Genomic DNA, 24,030 nt, shown 5'->3' on the forward strand with positions numbered 1-24,030 from the left:
TTTCTTGAACATGCACATTCATCACAGTGCTCGGTTTACTTTATCCACTGATGGACAAAAGGTAGCTCTGTAATAAAAACAGAAACTGTTTTTTTGTTTTGTTTTATTTTGTTTTTTTAAAAAAAGGAGGGAGGGAACCTTTTGGTGCCCGAATGACCGCATCTGCCTGCCCTACTTCTGTTCTTCCCCACAGGCATCTTGTTTGGGTTTCTCATCCCTTCAATTCTTATATGAAGCATTATCACAAAGATTGTGCTTAAGGTTGTAATTGCCTGTTTCAAAATGCTTTCCTTGTCAAAAGTCCTTTTTACCTCTGCCGTTTGCAAACTGTCATACTCCCCTCTAAAGAATGGGTGAGCAGTGCAGATATTTTGAAGTTTATGAAATGCTTGAATAGAATAGTGTAGTGTGCTATATTTAGTAAGGATGCACATCAAACCCTACAGGCTTCCCTTAGTAAAGGAAAAAAGTCTCGTGCTTAATACACTGAAAGCAGTGTTGTAACATACTAAAAATACTGTGTAATCCTAGCAGTGCTACGTCTTCAAATCTGTCTATATATATGCGTCATGACATCCCTCCTGACATCCCTATTCAATTTTAACAGAGAGGCACCTACAAAAGAAAGTTTAAAATAGCTTTTATGTCTGAAGTTCGTGTTCTCCTTTGCCTATAACAGCTTCAGGAAGCCTTTAACATGTTACAGGACCGTCACCAAGGACTGCGATTTGGCTTGTGTTAAGCTCTTCTATGAGACTAATTCTCTCCAAATATCGTTACCCACAAACATCACAGTCATTGGCTAGAAACTGTCTTCTGAGGAGAAAGGAAGTAATGGCAGTGGTTTGATCTGAAATATTTCAGCATGTTTGTGAAACAGCACTGTCTCTATTTGCCTTCCTCTTCTCCTAACGTGCCCGCAGCAGCTGCTTGCCTCATGGGTTCTTTCGCAGCCCGGTTTGGCAAACGCGTTTATCCTGCAGAAGAAGGGGACGTGCTGGCAGGGAAGCAGACTCCGTCTGTGCCGTGTGTTATGTTTTTGTTTCTCAGCCGAGCTGCCCAACCATGGGTGCTGCTGCAAGGGCTGGGGTGGCCGGGCTGAGCGCAGCTGCAGCGGTGCCGGGCGCTGTCCGGCTCCCCCTGCAGATGTGGTCATAAAGCAGCCCCGTGTCATTTGCAACTTGGAAAGATTTTTTTGAGAATTTCTGGGTTTGGCTGTTTTGTTGTTTGTTGTTGTTGTTGTTTGTTTTTTAAATTAAAAAAAATGGGTTTTGATGTTATGGTTGGTGTTGCCTTACCTGGTAATTTCTTTGACTAAGAAGTAACAAGCAGAAGGCACACTTTGACTGTAAAGTACTGGGCTTAGCTTTTGTGTGAGAAATCAGAATTCTGCTTGACTCTTAATTGCAAAAATACTAGGAGGGTGAAGAGCCTTGTGAGTACAAGTGGGAGCCAGTTGTGACCATGCGTGGAGTCAGTAGAAGACCTGAGATTGTGACAGGAACCCTTCTGAAGCATACAAACTGTTTCTCAGTATGAAATCTTAAAACATAAAATAAAGTAAAACAGCCATTGCAATAAAAGATATGGAAAATGTGTATGTAATGAATGGGCAGCTTGATGCATTAAGAAAAAAAGGAAGAATTTTCTAAGCAATAATCATTAAAGGCAACCCTATTTGGAATTAAAGAATTTTAAAGTAGTTTTTATAATGCAGTTGTTAATCTTTTGGTTGAATCATATTGCATTTTATCCTAACTGAATTTTTGCAATTTACTAATGCCATTATCTTTTCCTTAATTACAGATCAAACCAAATGAAAAACGTGTTCATAAGTTAAGGTTCTTAACAGCCAAAGAAATATGGATGTGTCTTATTAACGAGTGTTTTTAATGTCTGCAGTTCGCAGGAGGATTTGATGTACACTAGTAGACATTTATTGTAAGAATTTTTTCTGAGGAAGATGAGTGTTTTTGATTTTCTCAGAGGATAGTCTTTAGACTATATGTTTACTGACCTTTGTACTTGGGAAATAATTTTAAAACATTGAAATTAATTACAGGGTAAGAACTTTTATGGGTCTGTTCAAGCATCATAATGTCAGTAACGACAGAATTCTCATTTTGTAGTTAAGCATGTAATTTAAATGGAGTTGTAATTATTTTGTTTCTGTTATAAACTTAGATTTCTGTAGTCTGTTGCTTTAAAATCCATTTTCTGAAATTCAAAAATTCATCAAAATTAGCCATTTAAATTCAGATTTTTCATCTCCAAGTAAAGTCAATATTTTTATTTTTTCCTTTTCTTTGTGTAGTTCTTTAAAAACACTTTAGAAGTAATTAATGGGATGTGGAGTAGTAGAATTGCAGAATATGAAAGCCCCAGTTGATCTTTTAGTATAAGGGTGATTTAGCACCCCATTTGTACCATAGCTTTGGCCTGGTATTTATTAAATATTCCCAATTCTGAATTTATAAAAGCAATGTAATAATCTGTTCTGTGTAAGATTCCTTTTGCAAATATGAAACAGGAAAATAAAAATCTTACTAGCTTTTAAATACTGGTAAATCTTTTAAGAAAATGCAAATTGATTTATTAACAAATTAAAAGTTTCTCAGCTGTCTGTGGAGATTTCATTTATTATGCTGTAGGCTGATATGGGTCTATGGTTGGGGGATGACACTGAAGAAACTGTATGCAAGAAAGTGCTATGAAGCCCTCTTATTGGAGGAATCATTAAGGTTGGAAAGGACCTCCAAGATCATCTGGTCCAGCCCCTACCACCAATGTCACCCACTAAACCATGTCCCTGAGCACCATGTCCAACTTTTCTTTGAACTCCACCACCTCCCTGGGCAACCCGTTCCAGTGCCTGAGCTAAACTTGGACAAACTAGCCAACCAAAGCTTTTTTCACATGCAGTATTTTAAGGGCAGAAGCTTCCTGAGGTTTTCCTTTTTTTTGTAGCTTTTCTAGGCATACCACCCAAATGACCCGTAGCTATTGAGCTTGTGTAGGAGAGAGCCCTTTTTGAAGCTGGTGCTTTCTGGTGGATGAACAAGTTGTATACCAGCACCTGCTTGGTTTGGGGGATGGAGGTGGAAAGTAGCAGTTAGTCTTAATATTGTCAGTCCTGGACTTCCCCCATACAATGGTTATCTCAAATGCTGATATAAGTACCTACCACGTACAGAATGCTTTCATTTCATTTTTAAATAATTAAGTAGTTTTTGGCTTAAATTGACCTCAGACAAGATCCCATCTTCATGAGCAGCCCCACTGCTCTGTTGTCTACAGTATCTCCAAAGATTTAACCTGGGGGGAAAAAGCTGCTGGGATAAAGTCAGAAAGCAATGCTGAACACATTTCCATATAAAAACCCTCCTAGATAGGATATTCCAGTTAATAATAATTTGGAGAAAAACCTGTAGTAAAACTTGAGCATATTAACTATTAAGAGTTTAATTTGAGCTCGGAGGGAAATGATCTATCTAGATAGGCGCAGTAAAAATGATGAGATTTCAGGCAGATTTTACAGATGACTTTCTCTTTCTTTCTAAGAATAATCGAGTCATTTTAATGATAAGCCTTGCTTGGTTTCTTTGAATGGACTGTATGTAATTAGTTGCAGCTTCAACTTTGAAGTGTTTTGACAGAAACTGTATCACTTAGCTCATAAATTTTTTCTGGTATCTGCCTTAAATATTTGTTCATTTTCTGCAGCATGCAACTTTGCTACTTCAGGTCACATTTCAGATACAGCTCTGTTTTCTTTGTTATCTCGATTGCTTCCTTCAGGATGAGGGAGAATAATTAAACAGAACATCTTTTCCAAGCAGCTGGAGTCAAATTCCAGCTGACTGCAGCACCTGTGAAGATTGTACCTCTGCCTCGGGCTGCGCGGGTGCAGTGCCAGCCCCGGCTACGCAGTGACGATGTGCTGAGAAGTGCACGGGCTCGGCGGCGTAACGCGACTGCCCTTCTGTGAGCTTCAGATGGCAATAATGCCGGTGAATGCAAAGTGTCTGGTTTAGACTAATTAGAGGGATGATTTGTGAAATGCTGGCTATTTATTTAATTAATCACCAGCACAAAGCTATAAAACCCATATTTTAAAAATCCCTGTTAGTTTGCCATGTGGTTAATAGATTGTGGCACATTAAAAAGTGACACGGTGATGTATTAAAAATGTTCCACCTAAGGTTGGCAAATGTCCTCAAGGAACTTAAGCTGTCTGCTTTATGCAACAGAAGCATAGGAGTAGAGCCTGATCTGTTTAAGGATTGAATATTTGTAAAAACGTTTATCTTTTGAATAGCATCTGTTCATTAAAGTATCTTGTAGCATATTTTTTAACATACAAATAATGTTTATGGTGTGGTTTTAATTATAAGTTTTGGTTGTGTTTTGTTATTGCAAAGAATATCTCTTCCTCAGTATTAAATTTTTAAGTGCATTACTAAGTAAAATGTAAATAAATCTTCTAAAATAGGCCATTCCTTTCCTTCTGTGCACAGAAACTAAGGATAGTTTCTTGTAATGAATGCATTTTTGTTGCAGCTATAGCAATTGTATTTTGATAAATCTGAATACGTGTTTTCATTCTTCAGCAGAACTATTGGAGCTGAATAGATAAGTGCATAACAGCCATGGCTAGCTCAGTGCCGTCTCAGCCAGTATGAAATTCAGTCCTCTGGAGAAAGGCAGCTCCTGGGCCTGTGTTTGACTTCACTGATGCTGTAGGGATTGTGCTGACCTGCAGCATAGCAGGTGCTTTCATTCCTGGCAAAATTCTGTTTGAATGTGGCAGGATTAAAGATGGACTGGATCCATTTGTCCTGAAAATGATACCTCTATGAAAGTAAATGAGGCCTGGGCTGCAAAGGGGATGCTGGGTTTTTCCCTCCATTTCGATTTTGTCGGAGAAGAATAACAAGAAATCATATCCATAGCACTTTAATTTTAATTTAAATTTTCTAATTTAAAGAGAGTTGTATAAATTAATACATGTTAACATGATTGAAATATGCTGTTACAAGAATTATATGCATTCTTCCTCGCTCAGGACTTGCATAGTTTTATTAATTGTGGGAACGAATGCCAGGAAGGAACAGGCAGTAATTTTGGATATTTGATTAAGTGGTTTTATATGTAAATCATAGTTTTGAGGTGCATATAAAAATTTGTTCACATGGAAGCGTGGAAGGAAACTGTCCAGCTCTGGAGGTTATGTTTCTCAGCTGTGTGTTGTATAATTAACCGGTACATTAGGAGGAGGGCTGGAATAAAACATGAGTATGTTAATGCAGCCTGGAGCTGATGTTGTAGTGATCATTGCAATGCAGATAAAGCATTTCTCATAACTGCTGCTGCCTACTGGAGCCTTTGAAACATCTGGACCTTTAATTGAAAAATAGTGTGATGCTATACAAAGCAGACATGCTAAGTGAAGTCAACAATTTAGAATTAAAAAAAAAAAAGTGTTATTTACCTTGTAGTTAAATATTCATACTTTGTTATGCTTTGTATAACAGGAAATTACTGGGTTAAATTTTTATGAATAGTGGCAGCATGAATAAGATAAATTAAGTATTTAACAACGTTAATGGAATTTTACATTGCGATCTGCTAAGTCTGCAACACAAGCTGGGATGATACAAACGAGAATCCACTCGTCAGAAAAGAACAACTTGGAAGCGTCATATAAAAACTGTGATAACTGGCAGATAGTTGCATGGTCGCTTATTCAGTCGATTGTCCCAGTGGCCTCACTAGCAGTATTTTTCCATAAATGACATAAGCATATTATAATATATATAATACTATATATACTATATAGTATTAATATCATATAATTATATCATTACTATAGGAATGCAATGCTAGAAAAATAATGTAAAAGACTAAAAATCATGTAAAATACAAATACTGACTTAACCACCTGATGAAATAAATGACATTCTTATTTTGCCATGGTAAGGTATAGTATGGTGTGTTGCAACGTGAAAGGGATAGAGCTACTCTGTCTTTTCATACAGGCACTAAGACTTAGCATTATGTTTTTGAATATTGATATAATGTGTAACTGAACAGGTATTTTCTCCAGTTCTGCTATAATATTCTGCAAATATAACGAACTCTGCTATAAATATTTAACCATCATATTACATTAGATGCTGTTTTGCTCACTGCACCAAAATCTACTAGTTGCAGCTACGTGTTTCATTCCTGTGTAGTGTGGGTCTTGTATATTGAGGCTGATAAACGCGTTCATCATCCTGTTTTGCTGCCAGTGTGTTCTCTCTGAACCATATGCCCGTAGTGTCATTATGTTCCACTACAGTATAAGGGTTTCTGCCACATGCTTATTGAAAGCTTTCAAGATATTTGATCATCTAAACTTAAAACACAAACAAAACCCACACTATTTTCAGATGATTCTTGTCAATTCAGCCCCTTAAAAGCAATTTCATTGGAGTATATATGACTGTTCTATTCCCATTTCTTTTTGTGAAGAAATACTTTTTTTTTTTCTTAATCAAGAGGTTAGGAAATATGGGTTTTCAATATTCATCTTAGAAAAATATAGTCCTTTGTATTGCCATAAACATCTGTGCTCTGATCTGTTAGAACTTCTATTTGTATTTGAAATATATTTACTCACATTAACTTAGATTTTTCCCCTTCATTTATTTTCTCTGCATTGTTTAAACACATATTTGAATAAGTTATGTTTAAGAGTTGATTACTGGATTGTATAGTAAGCTAAATACCTTGTCACCTAAACCAAAAACATTTCACTTAGTTTAAAAGTGAAAAGAAATTTTATTTGTAAAAGGTAAGCATTTGTTTCCATTTTGTGTAATGTTCAGCACTGTTTGCTGGGAGGTGAGTCAATGACTTGAATTAATTATAATTACTGAAAAGACATATACTGATTGAGCAAATAAAGTAGTAAGCTCATTTGTGCCAAGGCCATCTAATTAAATGCTAACTTTGGATAAACTAGATGTGCATGAAAGATTAATTTTTGGAGGTTTTTATGACTCCCACTAAATAATGATTCAGTAAAATCTTTGCATTATATCATTAGAACATCTAATCTTAAAGTGATATAACACTTAGGCACAGAACTCTACTGTACAGAAAGATGCAGTAAATTATTATCGCTGAAAATTAATCACTTCTCTAGGAAATGTTTATGGACTTTGTTCTAATTTTCTCTTCTGGTGTGCAGCAAAACAGCACAGGAGTGGGAAGGATGCAGCATATATGTTTTTCCTCAATGGCTTGCATTAGGTTCCTATTGTGCAGGTACTTGAGAAGAGCATTTAGGAGTATGTTGGCCTTGTAATGGAAAGAACTGTACCAAATTTCCTTTATCATCTGGGAGAATATTAGTTGCTCTGCAATAACCCATTCAAGATATAAATCGTCTGTTATTGGAGAGAGGTGTAGATTTTCTCGAGGGCTTTGATTAAAAGTTTATTTTACATCTTATAAAGACTTCCTGTGTTGAAAGAATTGATTGTTTAAATATGTAACTTTTTTATTTTCACATACTCTGTTTATATTTAAAGCATATTTTATTACAGAATATTAAATAATGATACAGATATTTCTAAAACCACATGTGGCCAATGAAGATCATTCCATATGCAGTTTTCCTGTGCTAACTGTAGTGACCACTAGTTTTATAATTAAACATTACAGCTTTACAAGTACATTCCTACAAAATCTATTATAATGCACAACTTGATTTGCCTATCATATCCTTCACTCTTGTGTCTGGAAGCAGTAGCACGCATGCATGCTGTTGGTGCTACTTATGTTTGAAAAGAGACCAACAAATACAAGAGACCAACAAATACCATTGCTATACATCTCCAAAGATTGCTGTATTCTGGCTGTGTTTATTTTGGACAATATGAGAAAAGTGGATTCACAGCGGCTGTAGTCTTGGATGCCAATTTATTCTTTCAGAAGAAGTTTGTGTATTAATGCCAATAATTTTACTAAGCTTAGCTGCTGTTACTTTTGTGTTTAATTGTCAAAGTGCAAAAACATACATTAATCTGCTTAAATAAAATTATAAAAAATTGAAAACAGAAAATCTGTGAATTCAGCAGATTGTACATTTCAGCAATGTCAAATAGCATATATAATTTCATGCAGTTCATGAATAGCAGCAGCAAAGAATACATGTAATGTGCCAAAAAGCTACAATGCGCTAGACAGTAAGAGTTCTGAAAACAGAGGTAAACAGATATAAAAATAAATGATTTATATGCATACAAAATTAGCAATAATTTGTGAAGCAGTATCCCTTTTTTATTTTGTCTCTTCAAGGCTGTGTATGCTGCACAGGGCCATGTCTTCTGTCCTAATTGCAGCACCACGTTTGGTGGTAACACGTTGCTTTGAGTGAGATGAAAATGCTGTAGAAATAGCAAATTATTTTTTTTATGATCAAACTGAATGAAAATAGTAGGTAGTCTTAAGAGAATCTATTAATGAAAATATTAAGAAAATTTTCTGTGATTTATTGAATGTTTAGTGTGCATTCAGTTACTCTTGACTTCCTTAAAGGATTGGTGGAATCTAACATTTCTAACAATAAAACCTTAATGGAATCAGATTTGTGATTTCCTAGAAAATTAACGAGATATTTTGTCAATTTTATTCCAGACTTCATTTGTCAGAATATACAGTGTCCAGTGACAAGCTAAAAGAATTCTTGACAAATTAACTATGCCACAGGTGACAGATCAGGAAAATGTTAATTTAACAGCCCCTTTATGCTTCCCAGATTTATTGGAGGCTATTAAGGAAACTCCAAATGGTAAGGCCCTTGGCCCTGAATAGATTTTCCATTGAATTTTATACAGGATCTATTAATAAAGTTTGTCGCTGCCTTTTTGAATATAGGTAATTGTACTTTATCTTCTGTGTCTCCTCAGCGTTTACAATTGGAATACTGTTTTTAGTTGGAAGAAAAAAGTAATTATGCTTCCAGTAGTGCCTGTAATCTGGGTCTGAATGATCCCTCCTAGAGAAGTGACTATAAGCACTATATAAACCCCACAAGTTATTACTAGTTAAATCCATTGTGGGCAGATCTTTGACTCTTGGCCACTGAGACTAATAGTTTGATCCATTTTATTCAGTCCCACCACCTACAAACACTTACCTAATAAGCTTTTCACAGGTAGTAATTGAGCTCTGTGGGACTTTCTGCACAATTAATATTTTGCTGGATCAAGGTAAGTATGGATTCATTCAGTCCTGTAGACAGGTACCTGATGTTTTGGACTTCTAACGCTGTTTCAGAACAAATATCACCCATTTGTAATAAAAGCATCAGTTTGTAATAGAGATTTTTTCTAAAGCTCTTTGGCTTAGCGTTTGATCAGTCCAAGCCTTGTCCCGTGTGTTTATAGGCCATACTAATTTCTCTTACCTCCTGTGATACTGAATGTTCTCATTATTAATAGAAAGTCTAATAAGCTTCTAATTCTCAGGTTTCAGGCCCTGTAATGTCTTATGGCAATCAGTTTTAGCGCGCTAGGACTGTTACTTGTGATTGTGCCATTTTGGGTTTCAGTGTATAACCAGGCATATCTAGGATTCCCGTTAATTTCCTTAATAATTGCTGTTTGCTCATTCAAGTGCAAACATTGTTGAAACAACAGGTCTCCTGTTCTTGCCGCTATCTCCGGTCATTACTGCAGTGTAAGCAACGTGCATAGATTTATGCGTGCTAGGATATTCCCCTGGCTAGCGTTTGCACCTGGACAAAGACAGACAGACTTGAGATTAGGGATTCATTACCTGATATTATTTAATGTCCCTTAAAAATAGTCATGTAAGTCGGAAAGCAAGAGGAGGGAGAACAAGAAAACCAACAACCTGTTTATGTGAGTAGCTGTAGTTCTGTTGTGTTAGTGGTTTTGTTGGAGAGGTAAGGTGGTGGGTGCGGTGGTATCTCAGAGCATCAGAGGCACACAACAGCCAAGTGCTTGGGCTGGATGGATGCTGTAATATCTGCACCAAATCTGCCTAACTTGGAGGTAATTTTATCAATTTAAGAAAATGCCTTTAAGATGAAAAAGTTATGCAAAGTCCCTCCTACAAACACGTTGACATGTCATCTTGGTTTTACTAAGCTTATCCAAAGGCTTCTTAAGGCTTATCCAAACGAGGTGGTGTAATGCAGCAATTCCGTGCTTTTCCCCAGACTATGGGACAAACCTAACACCTTCTAAATGAGTAAAAACAATTTCTTCTGTACCTTAACATGGGAAGAGGAGGTGTCTACACTACAACAATGCTTTATTAAAAAACATATTCGTTATATTTGGATGGATTTTAATAATGCTTTTAGCTATGCTAGTATGAATAACTTTAATCATTAAATTCCTATTATTTCTCTAATTTATAATCACACTGAAGGATCAAATGGTTTTTAACAATATATCGAAATTAGCACATGGCATTTAACTCCCTGTTTTATAGTCTCATTGTAGAAATATAGTATTGAATCCTTTTATTCTGTTACTTAGAATTCCAAGTGATTAATTCTAATGATACTTTCTTTTCTCAAGGCCCATATATGTATACAGTTAGACAGAGATAGATGGTCACGTTGGGTGCTTTTGAAGAGGGGATCACAATATAAAATCTTTTGTCTGTTTAAAAGATTACAGGTTTAAAAATCTGTGGTAGATTTTTTCTTTTAATGCAAACTTTATAAAGCTTTATGTTGCTATGCATTTTGTATTTTATTTGTGTTAATCCTCACAGTTCCAAATAGATGGATTTTTTTAATACAGTAAGTTCCAATAAAGAGCAATATTAGTTAATCTTTCTTGGTCGTCTTCAGCTAGTTGGAAATATTTGCACGGCTCAGCCATACGTGTGACTGGCTCTCTTGGCAAACCAAGGCCAGGCCTAAGGTTTGTTTCTGACCCATGCCTTGACCTCCGCTCGTGGTCAGCGTTTGCTGCTGCCCCTGCCTGGGCTGCTCCGGCTCCGGGCTCCACTGGACGAGCGCCCGGTGCTGCTGCCAGCCGCTGTGAGCAGGGCGCCCAGCGGACAGCTCTTGCTTCTGGACTGCTCGCACCTCTAAGGTTCAGGTTTAGGTCTGGCGAATTTGTGTGTGTAGACCACCACCAGCTGTGGTAGTTTCCTCCTCCTCCTCCTCTCCGTCTGAATGCAGCAGCCTCCCCGCAGCCTGTCCTGCAGCTGGGTGTCTCCATGCGTTGTATCCTGGGGCACGTCCCGGTGTGAAAGCCTTTGGCTCTGGTTTGTATGTCAGCAGGTGGAAGGGAGCCAAAGGGAAAAGAGAGAGAATGAGTCCCAGTAAGCTGGAGGCAAACTCAAAGTGGTAAGGAGCAAGGAGCGCTGCCAACTCTGGTGCTGTCCCGAGCTCAAGTAGCTGGCGAAGCCGAGCGTGCTGCGGGGCCGTGCTGCGGGGCTGCCTGTGCCCGGGCCCTGAGCAAAGCCCTGGCTGCAGAGCCAGAGCTCCAGCAGGGACAGAGGGAGGCAGAAGTGCAGAAACAAGGGTTATGCTAATATTAGAGACTGGTGGGGAGAAGTGTTTCCTGAAGTCTTAGGTAGGCTGGTTACTTTTCCTTTTTTTTCTTTTTCTTTTTTTTTTTTTTTTTTCAATTTCATTTCTTCATTTAGATCCTGCAAGAACATGGAATCTTGCAGTGAAGTTCAGGCTTTTTATGGAAACCTGCAAAGTCTTTGCCAAATCTTTCATATTCCCCTTGCAGAAACGTTAAACAGCTGTAAATGAATTAGAATTTAAATTCAAACTCCTCTCAGTTTTAAGGCCTAGCAGTGTGTTTTGATCTCGCTACTGAAAAGAATTCCATCCGTACCACGTTGTGTATTAGCTCTGTCATACCTTCTCTTTCATACATTCTAATGAAATGTATTTTCTTGACAGGGTCATGTTGGTACAACGGCAACCAAAAAAATTGATGTCTACCTCCCACTGCATGCAAGCCAAGACAAACTACAGCCCATGACAGTTGTGACGATAGCAAATGCCAAGGTGCATGACCTGATTGGACTAATATGCTGGCAATATACAAGTGAGGGACGGGAACCAAAACTGAAGTAATGTTCTTTCTTTACTACCTCTTGATCTCTAATTTTCTCCTCTGCAGCATTTTTGCATAATGAAATGGATTTTCATGTCAATATTTTAGTAGATAAATCTTAGAGAATCTACCTACACATTTATCTGTATTTCCTTTTGAGAAATACACAGGCATCTATATCCATTTCTCTTTCAATTAAACTTCTTGTTACTGTATAATGATAAGCATATGAGGCCATGGATCTGTAAAGAATCATAATTTCAAAACACTATGTAAAAATAATGTAAAACCTATCTCTTTTGGTGTCATGGAGACATTTTTTATGTCCCATCTATTTTTTTTGTACTGTTCTTAATGGCTAAGATCACAAGGATGTCAAATAAAATGTAGAGCTCATCTGTAACTCCCTCCGTTTGTTTCTTCTGAGAGAAGGTACCTAGGTTCTGCCTCTTACTTCTCTGCTCTGTACCAGGTTCTTCCTCCAGATTCATGGAGAGAGAAATCACTGTACTGGGTGACGGTGTGTCTTGGAAGTGCCATTAATGTTCTACTGAAATTATAGTTTATATTTTAGCCATAATGCTTGTCTGCAAACAAGAATTCTGTCATAGAACTTCCGCGTTATCCTGCTTGCTTTCTGTGGGTATTTTGTTGACATAATCACTTTCATTCATTATAGTCATGTTAAAATATTTCTTGGTGCTTTTCTTTCCAGGTTATCATCCTGGAGATATCACCAAATTCTAAACCATTCTATGGTGATGACATTCTATGATGAGATAAGGGTCCTAAAAACAAAATAAATAGCAGTTTAACTTGAAATTATGAATACAGCTGGGTTCTTTAATTCAAAAACAAAGTCATGCAGTATTTTGTAATTGCTATAAAACTTTTATCTCAGTCATGTTGTTGTTTTTCAGTAGAAGAAGAGCAAAGTTCTTAGAAATTTTAGCTTCGGTTAATGGATGGAGTTTTCAGTATGTTTGGTAGTCATTGCTTACCTCTTCACTGGGGAAAAAACGTGCCTCTAAAATTTCTGAGACTAAGTAATGGTTTGGATTTTTCACGCTGGCGAGCAAGGATTGTTTGCTTTATCATGGTAGTTGACTGAAGGAGTACACAGAACAGGTTCTTCAGGCCCACTCATCTGAGTAACTCTGCTTTTAAAACAGTTCTGTAACATGCAAAGAAATACTTCATTTTTTGCTGGATCATAGAGCATGAAAAGAACTTAAAACAGTGTATTATAGAGTTATCGGTAACAGTTATTAGCAGGTGACATTTTTGGTCCAAAGAAGGTTAACAGTTTTGAGGCTTTTATACAAGCCAGTCAGTTTTTCTCATTTTCATTGTTCCTGGAATGTTTGATGAATGTTTTTTTCTTTAGTATTGTATTTGACTCTTTCAGCATTTTTCAAGTGTTTGAGAACTCTGTAGTCCTCTCTCTTGTAGCACAGTTGTGATGGGGAAGGGAAGACTTTGAGAGGTTGCTTGAACTGCCCTTTTTTAGGATCCTGGGGTTTAGTGGAGTTCTGATTAGTGGATGTAGGCAGAGGGTGGCACAGAAGAGCAACCTCTCTTGAAAACAGTTTCATGGATATTGTTTCCTTGGATAAAGGATTTGCCTTAGCAATTCTGAACGTACACATAAGATACTTCAGAGGGTAAGCACCTCAGGTTTTTTGTTTGTTTTTACGCTGGAGAAGAAGAAATATAAAATTATTTGCAGGTGGTGCCATTTCGTTTGCTGTTACTGATTTGTGTTCATTATATCATAAATTCAGGAGTGGCCTATGTATATTATTAGCTTATTTTTTAACGAGTAAGATTCCACTAAAATAAATCTTTGGACACATGCATGTTTTTCAGGAGCACAGCACACCCCAGATGGAACAATGCCAATGAGTAGAAGCATTCCATGAAACATTGCTGCCCACAGCTAAAGTCAGCAGTGGGAGGAAATAAATTTCACTGTCTGACTTGAAGGATAAGTGTCGTGGTTTAACCCGACCGGCAGCTAAACACCACGCAGCCATTCGCTCACCCTCCCCCCTCCCTCTCTGGGACGGGGGAGAGAAATGGAAAGTGAAGCCCGTGAGTTGAGATAAAGACAGTTTAATAAGACAGGAAAAAAAAAAAAATAACAAAATAATAATAACAATAATAATAATGATGATACAATGGTGATAATACGAAAGTAATAATAGTATGTACAAACAAGTGATGCACAATGCAATTGCTCACCACCCGCTGACCGATGCCCAGCCTAACCCCGAGCAGTCCGGCCCCCTCCCCCCGGCTAGCCACCCCTATATATTGTTTAGCATGACGTCAGATGGTATGGAATACCCCTTTGGCTAGTTTGGGTCACCTGTCCTGGGTCTGTCCCCTCCCAGCTCTTACTGCACCCCCCAGCCTGCCCGTTGGCAGGACAGAGCAAAGGCTGAGATGTCCTTGGCTTAGTATAAGCACTGCTCTGCAACAATTAAAGCATCGGGGTGTTATCAGCACTCTTCTCATTCTAAGCCAAAACACAGCATTCCACCAGCTACTAGGAAGAAAATTAATTCTGTGCTAACTGAAACCAGGACAATAAGATGTTACGATGTGTCAAAGAGTGATTATGACCAAGGAAGCTGTCTCATGTAATCAAATCTCAGGACAGAAATAGTAAAATAAAATAATTAATGGAGGCACTACTTGGTTCCCCAGAACAGTCTAACAGCAGCAATTGAGAAACTGGATACAAATGCTGAGAGGCAGGGGCAGTGCCTCAAGAATCCAAGAAGTTTGGTTTCTTGTGTAATTCTTAGTTACTTGTCATGCCTCTGTTTGTTTGTTTGTTTGTTTTAGCATTGCTGACTGCCTGTTCTGTCCTTTAGCAAGGATTGATATAACTGTAGACTAATTGTTCCCAAGTAACAAAATAGCTTGTGTAGGTTGCACATTTTAGTATTTGTTCCTGGTTTAGTACGAAAAGAAAAAATCAGGTTCACGGTGACATTCAATTGAAATACATACACATAATGCTTCAAATGTAATGTACAGTGCATGCAAAATGGTAAATGTACCTTCTAGTAATAAAATTTGAGAATAATGAGGAGGCTAAAGATTTTGTAATAAGGAGAAACAACTGTGCTGCCTTTAGGAAAAATATATCTTAATAATTCTTTTTCCTTTCTTTATGTTTTGTATCCATTTAGTCTACCTATTATAATTTATTTGTTACTTATTATCTCTGTTTGGTGTCCTGATATGAGGAATTGACAGTATATAACTGACAGTATATATATATATATAATTGACATATATATATAATTGACAGTAATAACTGACAGTGTTAAAAAATTAAAAATGAATTCTACAGCAGTGTTTGAGTTCCTCGTAGCAGTACAGAGCCTCAGGAAAGTTTCTTTAACAGTATGGCAAAGTTTTCAAAATGGACAGTGACAAACATTTCTGCATTACCTTTTTGTTAACAAAGTTCCAGCTTACATTAGTAGTAACACATCATTATGACCTGTGTTAGATAGTAAATATCTTAGATGTGACAAGATGCATATAGATCACCTGGACTAAGTACACTCAACAAAGCACAGTTGCAACCAAAGGTTTGTGAATTAATTGAGAAAATTGCAAATCAGGTAGTCAGCGAAATAATTCATTGTCACATCCAATCAATAAACTTTGTAAATCAACTCATTTAATTCAAAAAATGATCTATATAGATCAAGCAACCAATTAAACAATTAGCATACACTTTGCAATTAATTAATTTAAGCATCAATCAAGCAATTAAAACTCCAAATTTAAACTGCAGAGTTTAGAAATATACTGCCCTGTGAACATTCAAGTTATATATGCTGGCAGATCTACAATAAGAAAGAATGCTTATTTTCAGCTCAGCAATTTAAATATTAATATTCCAGATAGTATTATCATGTTTTCCTAATATTAAAACTATGTTTTGTATATATAATTTCCTATGGAATTTATTATGTGGGAATGAGAGGCTGAGATTTTCTTCTATTTTTTCTTCATGCTGCGTTTGTTTAAGGTTTTCGGTGTTAATTGGTTCTTGCTTGTTAGTACTAAGGTTTAACTGCTTTTAGTTATTGGAATTTTTAGATACTTAGAAAATACATCCTTTCTACTAATTGTTGTTACTGTGTCAGACAGATTTTTACTTTTCCCGTAGTTTACTCCTTAGTTTTTATTTATTACACTGTTTACATTCCTGAAAGTGTTCTCTGCTTTTCAAGTGTATATTCAGTTGTTTTTTTGTATATGTATTTTTTTCACAGTTGCTTGATCTATGAGTAAAATAGATAGATACTGCTTATGTGTCTTTAATTCTAAAATTTAACAGTCATATAAATAAATACATTTTCACAAATGGTGAGGTAGTACTTCCAGCTTCATGAAGACTTGAAACTTTTTGTGGACCTGGTGTAGTTCAATCACTGTTGGTCTTTCGCTTCCAGTCCTGTTAATGAAGAAGTAAGACTTGCTGCCTTAATCCGAGGTTTTGTTTTTTTCTATTTCTACATGCTTATGGTAGCAAGAAATGGTGAGACATACTAATTTACATGCCTTTGGTGGCTTTTAAGTATATTACTCCTGTATTGTGTGCTTATTTGTTTTCTACAGCATTTAGAAACTGATATCGATCTGCTGAACTGAATTGGTTGCCTAGCTTCCCTCCCAAACGGACCCGTTTTTTGTTTGTTTCAGCGATAACGTCAATGCCTACTGTCTCCACATTGCTGAGGACGACGGTGAGGTTGACACAGATTTTCCACCCTTGGATTCCAATGAGCCTATTCACAAGTTTGGCTTCAGCACTCTGGCATTGGTTGAAAAGTACTCCTCTCCCGGCCTGGCAGCAAAACAGTCGCTCTTTGTTCGAATGTGAGTATGGGTGCTAACTGTCCCAATCACTGTGAAGCATCTCTGTGTCCATGCCACCTCCGCATCTTTTAGCTTCCCTACTTTTCTTCATTTGACTGTAGCAAAATTCAGGGGTCACCGTGCATTCGTGTTTTTTGCAGACGACGCTATGGTCTGGAAGGTAGGCAGTAGGAAGTGAATAGGACTGGCAGCGACTCGAATGGGTCTGTGTGTCTGAGTTGCGAGTCTGAAAGTGCAGAGAAGAAAATTAGCCATTCTGCACATGATGAGTGTGGAAAACATTGAACTACTGCACTCCTGCTAATACATACTTGGAGTTTACACAAAGTGTGAGCTCATAATCGTCATTTTGCTCCAGCTATGCTGCTTATTTCCTAAAACTATGTTCTGAATAATAAATGAAGTATGCATATAATAGCTTGAGAGTGTTAAAGTCATTCATGTTGACCTATACATTCGTGTTAATACCTTTTCAGCAGGTATTAAGAACAGATCTGGCTGGTGGTTTTTTAATTGCTATTTATTTATTTAGTAACTATTTCAGGAAAATGTGTTAAATTTTAGCAGAAGAAAAGTACACTTACATTGTTTCGGTATTCCAAGCATGAGAGACTTCAAAATCTTCTTTCTAAATCTGATAGCCAAAACAGTAACTGTGTATTTTAAGACTAACTGGGAACAGATCTGATTAGTGGGCTATGAATAGTAAGTAATTCTATATGCAATTAGCTATAGAACACAGTAATACCAGTGCTGACAGAGGAGAGAAATGGTTAGTCAGGAGGCATGCTGGTTAGAATAGAACTGGACGTGCCATTATGAAGTTCAAAAAGAATCAAAGTGGATGACCCCATCCACCACTTAGTCTGGAAGCAGTTTGTTTTTTTGCTCAAGAATTTGCTGTATTATTCTCAGTGAATTAGTCTTTGAGTGATACATGCTGTGCTTGGTCACTTATTTTTCTTCTTTCATAACTTCTGAGTGAAAAAAGTTAAAACTATCAGCTGGCCTTAGTAATTTTTCCAAAATACTAGTAACATAAGCCACAACTTATGGGAGAAACCACAACACAGGGGAGAAGTATGCATAGTTTGGATCTCTCAAAGTGAAAATGCTAATAGAGTTTTCATGGTTATTGAAGCTTTTTTTTTAATTTACAAGAATTACTTGTATTTCAGAACCATACGGATGCTTCCAGTTTTAATACTCAGACATTATAAAATACTTCTGACCTATCTAGTTATTTTTACAGTCTTTACTGTGGAATGTGTTTCTTAGAGACATTCAAAAGCACTCTACTGAAAGAACTTTTCAGAAATCCCGTGGTGTATTTCCCAAAGGCCCATTCACTTCGTTCCACTGCGTTAGGTCACCGGAAAATAAAATATTCTGTCAACAATATTTACAAATAATTTATTCAAGGCAAATATATTCAGTTCTGCTGAACTGGATGCAGCCGTGTACAAGCTGATACAAGGAGGGGATGAAGCAGCCTTGCCGGTCAGATTACAGCGCCCTTTTGCCATTTGTACAGGTTACAGGCACGCAGCTGAGACAGGCAACTGACTCTTTCGCCTGTGGGATTGCAGATAATTCAGTTTCTTCCACCTGACTGGAGAATGCTGGATGTTTTTTCTGAAAGACGGAATCTCTTTCACCTACATGCATTGCACTAAAGTCAATGCTACTGCCATGAATTTGATTTTTAATTGACTTTTTTCCTGATAAATCATCCTTTAATAATATTTTGTTGTTTTCTTTGTTTTGTTTTCCAAAGTACTGAAGTGAAATAAAAAGAGTTACTTGCAGATTACCAGGTGCTTATTAGGTGGTTCTAGAGACAGGTATGGGACTGAGCTTCAGCAGCTGCACGAATGGCAGCAAGCCATAGGCAAAATAATACTGGCTGTAGCAGAGTGCTGTGAAATTCTCAAAGGTTCAAAGTCTTATAAAGAGCTTATCAGGAGAGGAGGCGTAACTTTTCTGCAATGTGAGGGCAGCATTATTGCTAATAATAGTAGACCGATATACATCATTAAGATGTAACTCCAGGCTTTGATAGTATCTTCTTAGAAAAATTAAATCTGATGTGGCCTTTAAAAACCTCAGCAGTTGGGTCTGTTTGCTTTGAAATATGGTATTATTATAGTATATAATGTGGGAACACTAAAGCACAGGAAAAGAAAATTTAACATTAAGGCATCTCATTTTGTAGACTATTCGCCAAAGTTTTAGAAAACATGTTTTTTCCCCCCTCATTCTGTTTTTATTTCACTCACTTTCCTAGCTGATAGAAGGGCAGGACATTCAGTTTGCATAAGTCAGTACTTCTAATTCTGATTTGATTTCCTTCTTGGCTGTGGTCCTTCTCTGGAAAGTAGAAAACATTTTTGTGTGATTGTACTGACAGAGGTAACCAGATAAGTTAAGTTGAAAGCCTCTCATTGCTAGTTTTAATGTTTAAAATATCTGTTAAACCAATGTGTTCTGTATTAAACAGTAGTCAACTAACATCAGTATTTGCAGAAATACAGTGTGAACACATGTATTAACATGAAAAATTCATGAAATTTTGTGGTAGCCTGCGGTTTAAGTTGGAGAACTCTTTGCATCACTTACCACCAGATTTGTAAATGGTCTTCACACTTTGTAAAGCAAGAAGGAGCGGAAAGCCCTTCAGAAAGGATTTCCTATGTGGGGAGAGCCAAAGCCTAGGGAAGCAGTCTGCCCTGGACCTGCACAAGTTGCTCCCCAGCAAAGCGAAGGAACACAAATCGAGGTAGTTGGAAGCAGGGATTAAATTTGTTAAACTTCCTTTAAAGTAATAATATTGTAAAGAAAATTGTCTAGTGCAGCACTTAAAATTATTAATTTATAAGAAGCTGAAATGTAAAACCCTTGCTCTCCTGTTGTATAACTTACCAGCGGTATCTTTGGTAAGTAACAGGAATTTTCTTTGCTTGATTAACCTTGTCGTGCAGGTGTGGTTCCTGTAAAACGCAAACAAACTTGTTTGGCTTCTGGTGTGTAGAAAGCACTTCCAGTTCACAGGATAGAATTTAGTTTAAGATAATCGTGTATTTTCAGTATCTGCAGGGAAAAAAAAAAAAAGTCCATCAGGGATATGGCAAGTTCTATTCTAGTTGCAAGCAATAACAAAGGATTGTGAGTGCTCATGGCAGGTAGAGCAGGTGAGAAGGTTCTATCAGCAGTGGTTCCGAAATTGTTGATAATTTCTCATCTGGAAAAGAAAACCCTTTCTTTCTCCACCACCACCTACCTCACTTAATCCTCATCATCTGTACTTAGCATGTGAATTGGGATTACAATTAAAGTTAAATGAACACGTGATGTCTCTGATTCCGGACGTTAGCTTGGAGGAGCTAGGACCGGCGTTCCTGTCTGGAGCCCAGACACTTCAGCAGGGTCCTGGCCCTGCCAGCAATTCGCTGTCTGGTGCCTGTAGCAGAACTGAGGTCCAGCTGCAAATCCTGCAAAAGAAATGTGAAATCTTTAGTGTAATGTATGCTCGTGTAAGTCCTCTGTGCTCTAGCTGGGAAGGTACTCCAGATTAGAAACAGGACAACTGCATCGTAAGTAGTAGAGCTTCTCTGAGAGGTTTTTTTTCTGTGTCCGTGTGGTAATTCAAATTTGCTTGTACTTCCTATGCAGATAGGTAATCAGAAATAGTTAGATTTAGATTAGAATTTTTAGCGTGTCCCTCTATGAAAACTATTTGATCAAAATATTGTTAATACTGTGAGTTTAAAAGTACAGACTCTCTTATTTTTATAGGGATTTGTTTTAAGTTCTACATCTTCCTTCTCTGTTATCCTAGTAGTGCATGTAATCGTGTTTTTGTATTTTGGATTTTTTTCCCTCATTCTAAAGTATTTCAGCTGCTGTGTCAGGTTTATGACCTGTAATGTTTATTAATATTGAATCGCTGCTGCAAAAACTTGATGCCTCTGAGAAGCTTCATGATGAAGCATGGTGTTTTTACTACAGATCTCACCTATCCTGCATGTTAGATACATGCTCAGATGTTGTGCAGTCGCAGAGCAGACAGCTACGGAACCTCACCAGGGACCCCGTTTCAGCAGGACATATTTGAGCAGGAACAGTTTGCAGAACTTCATACACTTAAACTCCTGCCAAGGCAAACTCTTAGCCACTTGAGTTAGTTATAAATACCCAGTGGCAGTGGCTGGAAGTAGCCCACAGTGTGTTTTATATTCTGAGCTGAATGTGAATGTCTTTGTGGTTACACAGAGTAGTAAATAATTGAGTTTGATTAGGGAGAGGGACCTCATTATCCCCCCACCTGTGCCCAGCTGGTAGGGGAGGGTCGAAATGAAGCCATTAGCTGTCTCTCTTACTGGCATCTCAAAGAGCTCAAATACATCTGTGTCTTATTTTCTTTTCTGGCACAATCAGTCGAGCAAGCTAAGCAGGCATGACCGAATTTGGCAAGTTCCAAGGACTCTGGCAAAGTTACACAAGGAGAAGACGGAGGGCAGCCATCCTGGCTTCTAACTGCCCATTAGTCTAGCGAGTTATGTTTTTGGAAAATGTCTGTTGTGGGAAGGAGTGCTTTGTCCAATGTCAAACACGGCATTCTCTAACAGTCCTCTTTGATGTCGAATATGATTTGTCGGAAGGAGTCAAACAAAGCGCTGCATTCATGGAAATGCAGACTCCTTGAGATGATGAAGTAATACCTGAAAGAATTTGAATGAAGGTAGCTTAAAATAAATCCATATCGTTTAGGGGTTTTTCCTTGGAAATTTTATTATCACAATTTGACATACAATATCTAATGGTGTTTCTAGGAGTTGTAACTCAGCTGCCAGTTGGCACATAGATGAAATTTGGCATACAGTTCCTCTGCTCTGTAGCACCTCTTTCTGTTTTAATATTATGTTTAAATTGCTTTGACTATTATATATATATATTTCAAAGCGACACCTCTGTTATACCTGATAGATTAAGGTTTGAAGCATTTTAAAAATACCAGGCTTTCGTAGTACATTTAATTCAATTCAAAGATTTGAAATGTGTATTTTACTTAGGTTACAGAAACACTCCGCAGAAAGCCTCTCACCAGTTTTCACATGGGTGTAGGTAATTGGCAAAATATATTTTAGAATACTCAAAAAATGCAAACTTAAGAAAGTTAATGTAGGTTCGAAGTGGAGAAGGAGGGCTCCCAGGACAGCAAACAGGGAGGGGTAGGATCCCCAAGGAAGGAGTCAGAGCAGGAAGCTGATGTGTTAAGCGTCTAGTCTTTGCTTACCGTAGTGTCAAAATGCAGACAATTAAACCCAAAAACACACAGTATTATCTAAGGCTAATATTAGATCCACCAAATCAAGGTCATTTAGGCTCAGAACCAAAAGTACGGCTGGCAGCCATTCTGGTTCATATCACTGTGCACTTTATCCTAAAAATTGCCCAGCTTAGGTTAAGCACATTGTGTCAATGGGGACTTTTACTCTTAACTTCGACTCTGTGCTGTTCAAGTGGAAATCATTATTAGTCATTCCTTGACGCTTTTGGCCATGCCAGTCATTCTCTGCTGTGAGCTTTAAATGCTATAAATTTTGCTTCAGAGAAAAAAAAGAAAAAAAAAAAAAAGAAAAAAAAAAGATTGGAAAGACGGCTTTTAGAGAAGTTGTTCCTCATTCAGAACAGAAGCCTTTCATCTTCTGAGAGGAATTTCTTTATTTTTTTCACACAAGTCAAGCCCATGGAGAGGCCACTGCCAGTTTCTGCGCCTCCTCCCCCTGGCAGCACCCGGCACCAGCCCACTGCAGCTCTCACCTCTTCTCTTGTTTTCTTTTTCTTCTTCTGAACCTTGCCACCCTGGCTCCAGCACTCAGGCTGTAAAAGAAGATGGAAAGCCAAGTTACCGCAGAATGATCACTATCATTAACATTCACGGGTGGTTCACTTATCATTCCTGACTGCACAGACATGGCAGCCGTTATGAAACGTCCACAGGTGTAGCACGATGATACATATTACATTGTGCCACAATGGATTTATGTATTCTGTAACAAAAGAAAAGTGTAATGAAAAAATACAGAAGGTAATCCTTTATTCCTCCACAGCACAATTTATCAGTAATGCCTGTGGATGATAAGTGCCAGGGATTTCCTTTGCTTGATTTAACCTTGTCACCCAGGTATGTTTTTGCAAAATGACAGAAAATATAAGCTAAGGAATTTCTTTGGCTTCTAATTTGTAAGCAGCAGTTTTAATTGGTAGAATGATATCTGCTTATCTGCCCTGTTTCCTAGTGTGTTGACTTAGAGTAAAGGTACATCTTAGCAGAGCAAGCTAACACGTACGTAATTTATAATCAGGAAATGCTGGAGTTAGGCTGGGTGAGGACAGTTCATGTGCACCGTCAGTACAGAGCATGGCGAGAAGCTGGCTGGGCTGGGTGGGTGCACATCTCCTCCAGAGGAGCCTCCCTGTGCTGTCGGCTTGTAAGGACGCCTTGCTGCCAGCGGCTGATGCTCCGGGTGCCGCAGAGCAGGGGTGTCTCCAGGGCTCCCCACCTGCCCCGGACAGCAGCACGGACCCGCAGCGCGGCCTCGGAGCTCGCCGAGCACCGCAGGGCGTTAGCGAGGTGGCACGGGTAGGGGAAAGCAACGCTGCCTGCTTATTGAACTGCAGCGAAGGAAGGGAGGAACAGTGCATCTGAACTCTGACCGGCATTTCAAGCGCTTCTGGCTGCTTTCCAGAGCAAATATCCAAAAGTTTACAAATGTGGGGTGCGCTTTACATTTCGTTGCTCTTGCCAAAGTTTCACTTACTGGATAGCACACTAAATATAGTAAAACACAGAGGTTTTTCTTATTTTGCTTTGATCAGTAAAATAAACTTTTAAAGATTGTTCTGGGATGAGATCCAGCTTCTGAGGCAAAGAATGGCTGGGGCTCAGGCATGATTTAGTAATAGAGTGTCAGGAAAATCAGGCTGACAGTTCTCAGGCCAG

General features: G+C 38.0%; 1 protein-coding gene across 4 annotated transcripts in view; it reads left to right on the forward strand.

Annotated features, from left to right (window-relative positions):
* The window catches only part of MAPKAP1 (MAPK associated protein 1), a 102,219-nt gene that overhangs the window by 31,847 nt on the left and 46,342 nt on the right, over positions 1 to 24,030 (forward strand). For all 4 annotated transcript variants that reach the window (XM_084493693.1, XM_084493690.1, XM_084493691.1 and 1 more), the window contains 2 exons: positions 11,957 to 12,129; positions 16,848 to 17,024. In XM_084493693.1, the coding sequence (XP_084349819.1) occupies positions 11,957 to 12,129; positions 16,848 to 17,024 (350 nt within the window). The remainder of the gene's footprint in view (positions 1 to 11,956; positions 12,130 to 16,847; positions 17,025 to 24,030) is intronic.

Source organism: Aythya ferina (assembly GCF_964211825.1).
Source record: "Aythya ferina genome assembly, chromosome: 20".
NCBI lineage: Eukaryota > Metazoa > Chordata > Aves > Anseriformes > Anatidae > Aythya > Aythya ferina.